Genomic DNA, 12115 nt, shown 5'->3' with positions numbered 1-12115 from the left:
TATTATAAACCATTAATATTGTACAGTGTCATCATTAGTTGCATAAAGGAATATAAAGTTTTCTTAATACCATCAGAATAAGACAGTAAAGAAATAGAAGATACATGTGACTTGTATTAGGATAATAGCAATAAAAGTAGCTTGACTGTGGATGTACTTTGAAAGAAGCAACTATGTTTATTTCTAATGGTAACTAGAATTTGGGCCTAAATAGTTGGAGGCTGGAATCCTCACTTGAATGAATAATACAGAATGAAAGATTTTGGGTATGAGGAGAATTGAGAGTTGTTTTTTTGGTTCTTTTACATCTGACATTCTGGTTTAGGATCCAAGTGGAGATATTGAGTAGGCAGATAAGTAGGTAGGATCTAGAATTAAAGGCTGAGATTGGGTGTGGGGGTATTTGGAATTTAAAACAATGGGAATCTATTATACAGCTAAACTCTAGGAAATGATTATCATGAACCAGTGACTGAGATTGGGTGTGGGGGTATTTGGAATTTAAAACAATGGGAATCTATTATACAGCTAAACTCTAGGAAATGATTATCATGAACCAGTGACTTGCAGACTGTAAAGGCTGATCAGTAAATAGTTTTGGCTTTGCCAGACATAGAGTCTCTTTAAGATACAGATACTCTTTGACCTAGGACAGCAAAACATCTCAGTAATGCAGTTACAAGTTGGAAGTCTAAGTCAAGAACATTTAGTATAACCTTTAGCAACACTGAATTGTAAAGTGTCACCCACCTGGTATGAGGGATGGTCACTACATTAAGACAGTTTCTTACTGTATACTACTTACTAATCTTGGGAAAGGATCAGTGTAGCTTTTAACTGGATGCATATTGCTTTCACATTGTTAAATAAAACTGATTTGAGGGGATCATTTGCACTCAACTCCTCCTTACATTGCAGAAGCAAAAATAGGTAATATGTAAATAAGGGAATGAGACTAGATTTGGCCAGTAGGAAATTTGCTTATATTACTTTACATGGAAAAAAAGTGAGTCAGGGACAAAGGAATGGACTAATGAAAGAGATTGGACTGAAGACAATATGTAAGCAGAGGAGGAAGAGAACCTAGAGAGTGTCTTGTGGAAGCAAGCATCTTGAGAATGTGTCTGGATTTACCATTGGGTTGGATTAATGTGAAAACAGAATTGCTAACCTAGAGGACATTGACCTTGATGAGAGTGGTTATAAGTGGCCTTGGGGAAATGAAGGCACGATTGCTGTGGGTTTAAGAGGTTAAGGTATTGAGAGGAGAGAGAGAGAGAGGTAGGTAGGTGTGTGTGTGTGTGTGTGTGTGTGTGTGTGTGTGTGTGTGTGTGTGTGTGTGTGTGTGTGTGTGTGTGTGTGTGTGTGTGTGTGTGTGTGTGTGTGTGTGTGTGTGTGTGTGTGTGTGTGTGTGTGTGTGTACACATACACGTACTAGAGGCTAGCATTCTACCACTAGAGCCACAGCTGTACTTGATACAATCGCACAAATTTTCTCTGCAGGTGCTGGCTTTTAGTCTTGATCCTCAAGTGTCAGCTTCCTCTGAGTAGCTGGGATTTACAGGTGTGAAGAAGCCACAAAGGCCTGGAGTTTAGAACCATTTTTCACATTAAGCCCAGTAGATGTGTTTGAAGTTATTTTACTGTGTGTATCTTACTGTTTTCAAACTGCAGCCTTTGATGGCCTCCAGTGTTTTTGTAATGACACCTTTTGGAGCAATATTAGGAGCAGAGGAAGAGAAAACAATTGTTTGTAACTTTATGTATCTGTTCTGGGGAAGATTTCCTTTTGGAATTCATAAAGATTGTCAAAACCACTTTAAAAATATTTTTTTAGCTTATATTGTATTTTATATAACAAAATGACAGGTGCCAAAGTTTAAAAAGTAGTACACTATGTGATGGTCCGTTTTATTAGAAATAAAGGGGGCCCTTCTGTTGTTACCTTTGTTAGAAATGTATACTCTGGCCCCTTCCTTCCCATAATTATCTTGGTTTTTGTTGTCTTTCCCATGAGTTTTATTCATTAAAAATGTTATTTCAACTTGGTGCTGGTGGCTCACGTCTGTAATTATACCTACTCAGGAAGCTGAGATTCGAAAGCCAACCTGAGCAGGAAAGTCCATGAGACTTCTATCACCAGCTAAATACTACTGTTCCAGTGGTATAAAGTGACAGGTAATTAATTGCAAGTTTGATTTGTATTTCCCCAGTGACATTTATATGTCTGAAGAAGTGCTTATTCAGTTCTTTTGTTCATTTTCTTAAAGCAGGGTTTCAGTTCAAATCAGATTATGAATACAGTGCATTTTGATCACTGTTAGCATTTCAGTGTTCTCAACCACATCTCCATTTTAAGTTGGAATGCCTTTTTACAGGGTTGTAAGAGTTGTTTATGCTAGAACTATTTCAGAAATACGTGATTTTCAAGTAGTGTTAAGTTCCAAGACTGTAGGATGGATGCTCATCACCTATATAAAATAGTTTGATATTTGCATATAACCTAAACAAATCCTTCATGTATTGTCTTATAGATTACTTATAATATCTAATATGCTGTTAGCATACTGTTGGGAATAATGGTAAAAAAGAAAACTGTTCAGTTCAGGTCCATTTGTTTTATTAGTATTTTCCATATTCATTTGGATAGAGAATAGTTCCAAATAGATTGTACTACTCTACATAATTATCTCCCCTCCCCCCCCCCCCCCGCTTTTTTTTTGTTGGTGTTGAGGGTTGAACATTGGACCTTGTGCATATGTTTAATCACTGAGCTGAATCCCTAGTTGTCAATTTTTGATTATATCCATTAAAAGGAATGTTTTTCTTTTTCTTTGTACTAGTACCAAGACTTGAGTTCAGGGCTTGAAGTTTTAACTTTTTAAAAAAATTGTTATAAAGGCAATGTATAGAGCAGTACTATTTTGTAAGTCAGGTAATGACTACATTTTTTTCTTTCTTTTTTTTCTGTTTTTTTTAGTCGGTTGTTAGGTTTGAACTTTGGGCTTGGGTGTTATTCCTCAGTTCTTCAGCTCAAGGCCAGCACTCTACTTGAGCCACAGTGCCACTTTGGTTTTCTAGTGGTTAATTGGAGATAAGAGTCTGGCTTTGAATTGTGAACCTCAGATCTCAGCCTCCTGAGTAGCTAGACTTACAGGTGTGAGCCACCAGCGCCTGGCATGACTAAATTTCTTTTTGGCCACTGTCATCTCTTTACTCTCTTCCAGTTTTTCCCTCTGACTCCACCTACAAGTTATATACTTCATAGTCAATGGCTACATTTATTAATGGTTTGTCCCTATGCTTCTGTGTCCCTTCTGTTTATGTATCCCTCCCCCCCTGAAAAGAGGACAGATAAATGAACAAACAAGACAAAAAGGAAAGAAAATAAAAATAACAAGAAAACTTCTTTGCTTCCATTTCTTGTAATTCATTTTGATAAATATTATTTTATGGATCAATGGCATTTTGAGTCTTTGAAGCACAGGAATTTTGAAATTTTGGTGGTTTGATTTATATTTAACTTTCTTTTGGTGAAGATTTATGCTTTCATTTCCTTTATAATTTTCAGATATTGAAGTTGCCTAGATTGATAATTTTTGGCCTTGCATATAGATCTGTGTTTCATTTTGAGTTCATTTTCATATACATTATGAAGACGGAACTGAGCCTTATTCTTTTGAGTGTGCCCTTTTTTTTTTTTTTTTTTTTGCCAGTTCTAGGGCTTGGACTCAGGATTTGAGCACTGTCCCTGAGCTGCTTTTGCTCAGGGATAGCACTGTACCACTTGAGCAACACACAGTGCCACTTTAAGATTTTTCTGTTTATGTGATACTGAGGAATTGACCCCAGGGCTTCATGTAGACTAGGCATGCATTCTACCTTAAAGCCACATTCCCAGCCTGAATCTGCCTTTTTAATGTATTTTGTGTCAGGCGCCAGTGGCTCATGCCTGTAATACTAGCTACTCAAGAGGCTGAGATCTGAGGATCACGGTTCAAAGCCAGCCTCAGCAGTAAAGTCCATGAGACTCCTACCTCCAGAAAAACAGAAGTGGTACTGTGGCTCAAGTGATAGAACACTAGCCTTGAGCTGAAGAGATCAGGGACAGCACCCAGAGCCAGAGTTCAAGCTCCGTAACCTACCCTTCCCCCTCCTCCCCCAAAAAATTATTTTGTAAGATCTCTGATTAATTGTGAATTTAACACATGTATAGGTAATGAGAATATGGGTGACAGCAAAGGATGCAATGTATGAAATTTTGGTAAATTGTGTGTGTGTGTGTGTGTGTGTGTCCTGGGGGCCTTGAACTCGGGGCCTAGCGTTCTATCACTTGGGCCACAGCTCACCTTTGGCTTATTTTTTGGGGGGGGAGGCGGTTGTGGGGCTTGAACTCTGGGCCTGGGCGCTGTCCTTCAGCTCTTCAGCCCAAGGCTAGTGCTCTACCACTTGAGCCACAGCGCCACTTCTGGCTTTTTTCTTTTTGTTTATGTGGTGGCTGAGGAATCGAAGCCAGGACTTCATGCAAGCAAGGCAAGCACTCTACCACTGAGCCACCTTCCCAGCCCCTTTGGCTTTTTTTTGGTGTGGGGGGGGTAGTTTATTGAAAATAACAGTCTTATAGTCTTTCCTGCCTGGGCTGGCTTCAAACCATGATCCTTAGTTCTCAGCTTCCTGAGATAACAAGTGTAGCCATAGAAACAAGCATTGTAATTCAGTGAGCATTATGTTTTTATCTGGAGCACTTTCATGTTTGACTTAAATTAATAAAGGAAGCTTCCTTGATAGCCTTTACTGTGACAAATACAAGGGAGAATGTGTTTTATATTAAGATTGTCAGGGATGACATTTTAAGTGGTAAATACATAGGTAAAAGTTTTAACATTTGGTAGAATACCATACAACTTAATATAGCAATTATAGTCTTTAAAAACTTACTATATTGTTTTAAGGCAGTATTGAGTTCTAAAGTGTTGTGATTATAAGCACATTTTTTTTTTCATAGATTGTTCTGTTAATGTTCTTTGTACTGTAGGTAATTCTTTAACTCTTTCACTAATACTATTGGGCATCTTCATTTGGGGCCCGAGTTGTCCAGTAGGTTAAGTCTACACTTTTCAAATTTTCTTTCTTTTTTTGTTGGTTGTGGGGCCTGAACTCTGGCCTTGGGCGCTGTTCCTCAGCTTTTCAGCTAAAGGCTAGCGCTCTACCACTTGAGCTCCAGCGCCACTTCCAGCTTTTTCTGCTTATGTGGTGCTGAGGAATTGAATCCAGGACCTACTGCATGCAAGGCAAGCACTCTACCACTGAGCCACCTTCCCAGCTGTCAGATTTTCTTGTAACCAACATTGAATATTAACTGTTTTCTCAAAATATCCAAACTATTTCACCATATGAAAAATAGTGTGATATTTTGCAATTTTTTTATTTACTACTTTTGAATCTACTGTGTTTATATACAAGTTTCTGTTAGCCTTGTTTCAAGTGGCCAGTGGTTATTGTTGAATAGAGCACAGATCTAAAGATAGGGAATCTACAGTAGCTGACTGTCAAATACATGTTGACATATCTTGTAATATGTTCTTCCTACTTCCTTGATATATAATCTGGTAGTTATGTCAGTTGGTTTGTAATTGGTAAATTGCAGAATGACTTCAGTATAAAAGTGAAGTTAAATTGGTTCATGTGTGAATTATTATTGGTAGGCAACAAGATTTAGAATGGCAGAAATAGATTAATAAACCTATAATTGGAAAAGGTAAAAAACTTTACTCAGCTATTTCACAGGCCAAAATTCCTTAAGAAAATCAAGTTTGCTATTTCATTTCATGGCTGTGTGACAAGTTGAATTTTCTCTTGAGCCCATTGTAACAGAGCCTCAATGCAGAACTTATCTTGTGTGTACTTGTGTACAAGCTTCAGTAAGCCACATTTGTATCCAAATATATATATATATATAATAGCTATATTTTATATATATTATATAATATATATAATAGCTATCCTCTGAAACTGTTAAAAACCACACTGAGCTGCTTACCTGTCCTATTTTGCATAATTGAGTGGTTTACTTTTAAACTATGTGCCTTAAGATTTATTTTTCATGTGACAATCATAGAATTTCAATTTTTTTCTAAAAATATTGGTTATGTTGCAGAAATGCTAATTGTAGATAACAACTTTCTTGGTGACATCTCTTTATATGCTGGGTATCTAATATTTTGAGTTCAAACTATGCATAGTTCTACTTCATAGATATCTTATTGTGTAGAATATCTAGTTCTTTCTCCTTGACTTAGTCTCTACATTGTTATAAGAGATATGAACCATTCTTACCTTGAAATACACAAATTGGTCATGAATATCAATACAGAAATTGAGAGATTTTAAGATAAATTAGGATATTTGAAAGGGATTTTGTAGAATTTGTACTGATTTTGTAATGACGGGGAATTTTGTACTTTTTTTGGGGGGAACCTCAAAAATCACTAGTGCTACTATTACTAGTATCTTGATCACTAGTATCTTGATCCTGGGGAGGTATGCATAGTAACTTTATTATTCTGCCTCTGTATTATTTCAGTTTTATAAAAGACTACATGGGGAAGGTAAAAAGTTCAAATAGCCCTTAATATGCTTTGGAAGATAATGTTTCAGTTTTTATTATAAGGTCCTGGGGCTTGAACTGAACTTTTTTGCTCGAAGCTAATGTTCTACCACTTTAGCCACAGCTCTGCTTCAGGCTTTTTGCTGGTTAATTGGAGATGAGAGTTTCTCAGAATTTCCAGCTTGGGCTGATGTTGACCCATCATCCTCATATCTCGGGGTCTTTTGTAGCTAGGATTATAGGCATTAATTAGCCAGGGGTGCCTGTTTCTTTTCATTTCTTGAGGGTATCCCGATTTTGATTAGTTTGTAATGATTATAGAAGAGGGGAAATTTTATGTTACATTTCTATACATTATGCTTTCTATAAAACACCTTGGATTTGAATTGGGTTTAAAAGAATGTTGAAAGAGGAGACATTGAAAAAAAAAAAGCTTAGACCATATTTCTTCTGAAATCAAAGTCCCCATGGGCTACACATGGCCAGGTAAAAGCTGGCCTTTCACCTGAGATAGAAGTCTCAAGTCTGCTGTGTAAACTTCTTGTGCACTGACTTTTCTTCCTTGTGTTCTGTGGAATATGCACTCTTCACTGTATTAAAAGCTTTGAGTTTTTTAGAGGTTACAACATAAAACAAGTGGGTGGAGCCATTAGGCTCTTCAGCATCTGCTTTTTTGGGGAACTTTCTTGTATTGGGCCACCTACATCCTCCTTAAGTGATCTTTGGAATCTTCTGACATCAGTAGCTTTGTGTTTTAAAATATATTTGAATTTACTTATAGCTTCACTTATGAAGGGTTCTTGTCCAGTTAAATCTTGGTCATCACCATTGCTCTTGACATACGTGGCTATTTGCCAAGTTCCTAGCAGATGTTTTTATTTGTAAGGCCTCTTTGAGCCTCTTTTAACATCTTAATGAAAAAGTCTTCCACATATACATCTAGCTACTCTTTTTATTCTGAATTATACTTTTGTATAAATCTCCTGGCTATTTCTACTTGGACATCTATAACATAACTATCATCATCTGTAGTAATTTACTTTTTGTTTTATCCACTTAGTTTTTTTTTTCTTTTGGGGGGGGGGGGTCCAGTTGTGGGGCCTGAACTCTGGGCCTGGGTGCTGTCATTCAGCTCTTCAGCTCAAGGCTAGCGCTCTACCACTTGAGCCACAGCGCCACTTCCAGCTTTTTTCTTTTTGCTTATGTGGTGCTGAGGAATTGAACCCAGGGCCTTATGCATGCAAGGCAAGCACTCTACTACTGAGCCACCTTCCCAGCCCTATCCACTTAGTTTTTATTTCCTGCTAATTGAAATAGTTAATTCTCCCATTCTTCCCCACTATCATTCTTTGAGCTAATGGCTCACTGGATGGGCCATTTGCTTTCCTGTACTTTAATTTTTATTAATTATACCTAGCCTATATATCATTACTAGCTCTTATTTTAAAAATATTTACTAGATTTATGTTACCTATAGCTGAAAATCCATTATGGGCAATGAAAATGACAGTGCCAACATTAGTGTTGAATCTTGTCATTTTTTTAGTCAGTGAATTTTCATGTGTTTGGTTTCTTTTTTTTTTTGGGTCCAGTCATGGGGCCTGAACTCTGGGCCTGGGCACTGTCCCTGAGCTCTTCAGCTCAAGGCAAGCACTCTACCACTTGAGCCACAGCTCCACTTGTAGTTTTCCAGTGGTTAATTGGAGATAAGAGTCTCAATGGGAAATTTTCTGCCCTGGCTAGCTTTGAACCATGATTCTCAGATCTCAGCCTCCTGTGTAGCTAGGATTACAAGCGTGAGCCATCAGTGCCTGGCTAATGCTTTCGCTTCTCTTAAAGTATCATCCCTACTGGTCATTCAAATGCATAGCTTAACACTCCTAAGATTTAAGAATTATTTTTAAGCAGTTTTTACATACAGGTGGCTTTATTTGGAGATTTTTTTTTTTCTTTTTCTTTTTCTGTCGTGGGCCCTGAACTCTGGGCTGTAGACTAGTGAGTGCTCTACCACTTGAGCCTCAGCCCCACTTCTAGCCTTTTCTGCTTATGTGGTGCTGATGAATCAAACCCAGGGCCTCATGCATGCAAAGCAAGCACTCTACCACTGAGCCACCTTCCCAGCCCTATTTGGAGATTTTTTATCTCATTATTTTAAAAGCAATCCCATAGAATGAGGTTTTTTTTTTTTTATTTAAAGAGGTTGATGCTATTGACATTATTAAAAATAAAATTGGAGCCATGTACCTGTGGCTCACACCTATAATCCTAGCTACATAGGAGTCTGAGATCTGAGGATTGTGGTTCAAAGCCAGTCTGGGAAGAAAATCAGTGAGACTTTTATCTCCACTTATCTACACAAGTGAGCTGTTACTCACGAGGTAGAGTATTAGCCTTGAGCAAAAAAGCTCAAGAGCCCAGGCCCTGAGTTAAAAAAAAAAGTTTCTAGAAATGAGACATTTTGTTAATAAAATTATAAATCAGTTGTTCCATACATTATTAGCTATGTATTTGGGGTTTTTTTGTGGGGGGGGAGTGGCTCAGATGTGGGTCTTGAACTCAGGGTCTAGGTGCTGCCCTTGAGTTCTTTCGTTCAACACTTTGAGCCACAGTGCCTCTTCTAGTTTTTTTGTGGGCTGATTGGAGATAAGAGTCTTACAGACTTTCCTGCTTAGGCTGGCTGGCTCTTAACCATGATCCTCAGATCTCAGCGTTCTGAGTTGCTAGGATTAGGATTACAGGCATGAGCCACCAGCACCTGTTTTTGTATTTTTAAGCTGCTATAGTAGGGTCATGAATACTTCAGATAGTATAAAAAGTATGAATTACAGAGCTGGCTGTGGTGATGGCATACCTGTAATTGTAGTGTAGGATGGGCTAAGGCAAGAAGGTCAAGGGACTGTAGTCCTGCCTGGGTTGCATGGTGAGACTTGCATCAAAAATTGATTTTGCTATTTTTTCATGATGCTCATGTAAGAATAGATACGATGACTTGTAGTATGGTTAAAAAAAAATAAAATGCAACTAATAAACTTTGGTTTTATTTTTTAAGGGACCAGTTACTCTCCACAAGAAAATTCACACAACCACAGTGCTCTTCATAGTTCAAATTCACATTCTTCTAATCCAAGCAATAACCCAAGCAAAACTTCAGATGCAGTAAGTATTTTAAAACATACCCAATGCCCAGTTTTTAAGATTCATTGCAGATGAATCTCACAGCAAACCTTAGGTGTAACGTATTTTGTTTCTAAAGTTTGGTTTAATTAAGGTGGTCATATTTAATATTCCTCTATTAGTATTTTTACACCAGGAAAGCACAATATTACTTTGTTACATCAGAAAGACAAAAATTCGTGATAAAACTTCTCTAGCAAAAGTTGTTTAATATTTTTTTCTTATCATACACAAACTTCTTAATGTGTTTATTAACTATTGTGTACTGTATACCAAACAAGGAATAAAGAAGGTTCTGGTCTCAAAGGCATGGAAAAAACTAAATTTTAATAAATATTTTTTACAAGTTTAGGCTAATGAACTTAATATTTAATAATTTTAGAATAATAGGCTCAATTGAAATGTCTAATTCATTTAATTAATCAGATATATGCATATAAAACTTAAGACTATGTAGCTTATTTTAAAGGAAATTTTAGACTTATAGTAAGTAGAGAAAAGTAAACAGGTTAGAACTGTTATAGGGAGTCCTCAAGATAAGAGTCCTCCTATCTTGGACTGGGAAGAAACTGAAGAATAAATAATATTTTTCAGACATTAAAATTCAGTGCTTCCAGTTTGAATATTTAGCCAACTGAAAACTTTGTATAGTACACAGAGTAACAATTAGCAATAACATGAATTTGAAATAGCATAGTATAACTTGGCATGGTGCCATTTTTTGGTAGTCTCAGCATATGGAAGGCTGAGATAAAGGATTTTATTTTTCAATTAAAGAATTGTTATAAAAGTGATGTAAGGAGGGGGTTACAGTTTCAAGTACATTTTTCCTTGGGCAATGTTACCTAACAAAAGGATCTTTGATACTAGTCTGGGCAGCATAGCCTAGAAAGAGAACTATAAGAATTCTGATAGGGTGGAAAAATTATGGTAGCTTGGTTATAGCAATGAAGTAGAGAACTGGGTCATAAAACGATGTATGTCTGGGCTGGGAAGGTGGCTCAGTGGTAGAGCGCTTGCCTTGTATGCATGAGGCCCTGGGTTCGATTCCTCAGCACCACATAAGCAGGAAAAAAAAAGCCAGAAGTGGCACTGTGGCTCAAGTGGTAGAGTGCTAGCCTTGAGCTGAAGAGCTGAGGGACAGTGCCTAGGCCCAGAGTTCAGGCCCCAAGTTCAGGCCCCATGACCGAAAGCCCCCTCCCCCCCCAAAAAAAAAGATGTATGTGTTAAGGATATGAGTTACATATAGAGACGGTGGGATATCTGATATCCTCAGACAGTAAAGTATCAGTAGTGTGGAAGCATATATTATAGAAAGGAATTTGGAGGAAGTCTCTTAAAGTGTAGGTTGATAAACCAGTATGTTTTGTTGTTGAGAAGTAGTTTAATTCCATTATGATCAAATAGGATGCAAGGAATTATTTTGATCCTTTTGTACTTGCTCAGACTTATTGTGTGACCTAGGATATGGTCAGTTTTGGAGGATGTTTCATGGGCTGCTGAGAAGAATGAATTGTGTAGTTGCTTGGTAAAATACTCTAGAGGTCTGTGAAGTCTATTTGGGTTATTTAATTCACAAGCTTCTCTGATGATCTTTTGTTCAATAGTTGACCTATCCTTTTAGAAGAGGTGACAGTGTCCAAAAAGAAATGTACTCTTTGCTGACTTATGTAATTTTAACCCCTCTGTGTATCAACTTTATAATAACAACAACAATAAAGCTTCTGTGAGCCATGCAGTTAGCTCACACCTGTATTCCTAACTAAGGAGGCTAAGTAAGATCGAGATCATGGTTTGGAGCCAGGCTGGGCAGGAAAGTCTCATGAAACTTCCCTCCAGTCAGCCACCAGAAAAGCCAAAAGTGGAGCTCATTTTGCTAGCCTTGAACAGAAGAGCTCAGAGGCAATGCCAACGCCTTGAGTTCAATTTTAGGACTAGCACAAAAGCAAAAAAAAAAAAAAAAATCACCTGTGGAGTGATTAGTAAACATAGGATTATCTTTCATCTAATATTCATAATGGTGGAATAAACGAATAAATTCATAATAGATAACCCAAGTAAATATCATTACAAACCTGGTTAAAATAAGCAGTAGCTTTTAAAAAATGTTTCATCACTTAGAAGTTTTCATTTTTAAAGTCTGTCCTTGGTAACTAGTATTAGCATTAGTTACCTATAGAGACTTGGTTATGTGGGGTTTAAGGAAGTGAGCTATTGAAGGCCAAATTACCTTATATTTTTCAGTATTAACATACTAATTTCTAGTTCCAATAACAGCATGAGCCTGTTATGGTCATTAATTGCATTTAGCATTGAGCATGGCTCATGATAAAT

The 12115-nt window shown here is 37.2% G+C and overlaps 1 protein-coding gene across 11 annotated transcripts in view; it reads left to right on the top strand.

Annotated features, from left to right (window-relative positions):
• The window catches only part of Wac (WW domain containing adaptor with coiled-coil), a 73838-nt gene that overhangs the window by 23895 nt on the left and 37828 nt on the right, over positions 1-12115 (top strand). For all 11 annotated transcript variants that reach the window (XM_069998196.1, XM_069998198.1, XM_069998197.1 and 8 more), the window contains exon 4: positions 9657-9763. In XM_069998196.1, the coding sequence (XP_069854297.1) occupies positions 9657-9763 (107 nt within the window). The remainder of the gene's footprint in view (positions 1-9656; positions 9764-12115) is intronic.

This window comes from Dipodomys merriami, unplaced genomic scaffold, assembly GCF_024711535.1.
Source record: "Dipodomys merriami isolate MVZ:Mamm:240054 unplaced genomic scaffold, mDipMer1.0.p SCAF_51, whole genome shotgun sequence".
In the NCBI taxonomy this organism is placed as follows: Eukaryota; Metazoa; Chordata; class Mammalia; order Rodentia; family Heteromyidae; genus Dipodomys; species Dipodomys merriami.
Note: the sequence above shows the minus strand (reverse complement) of the source record. Positions and strands in the feature narration are given on the sequence as shown.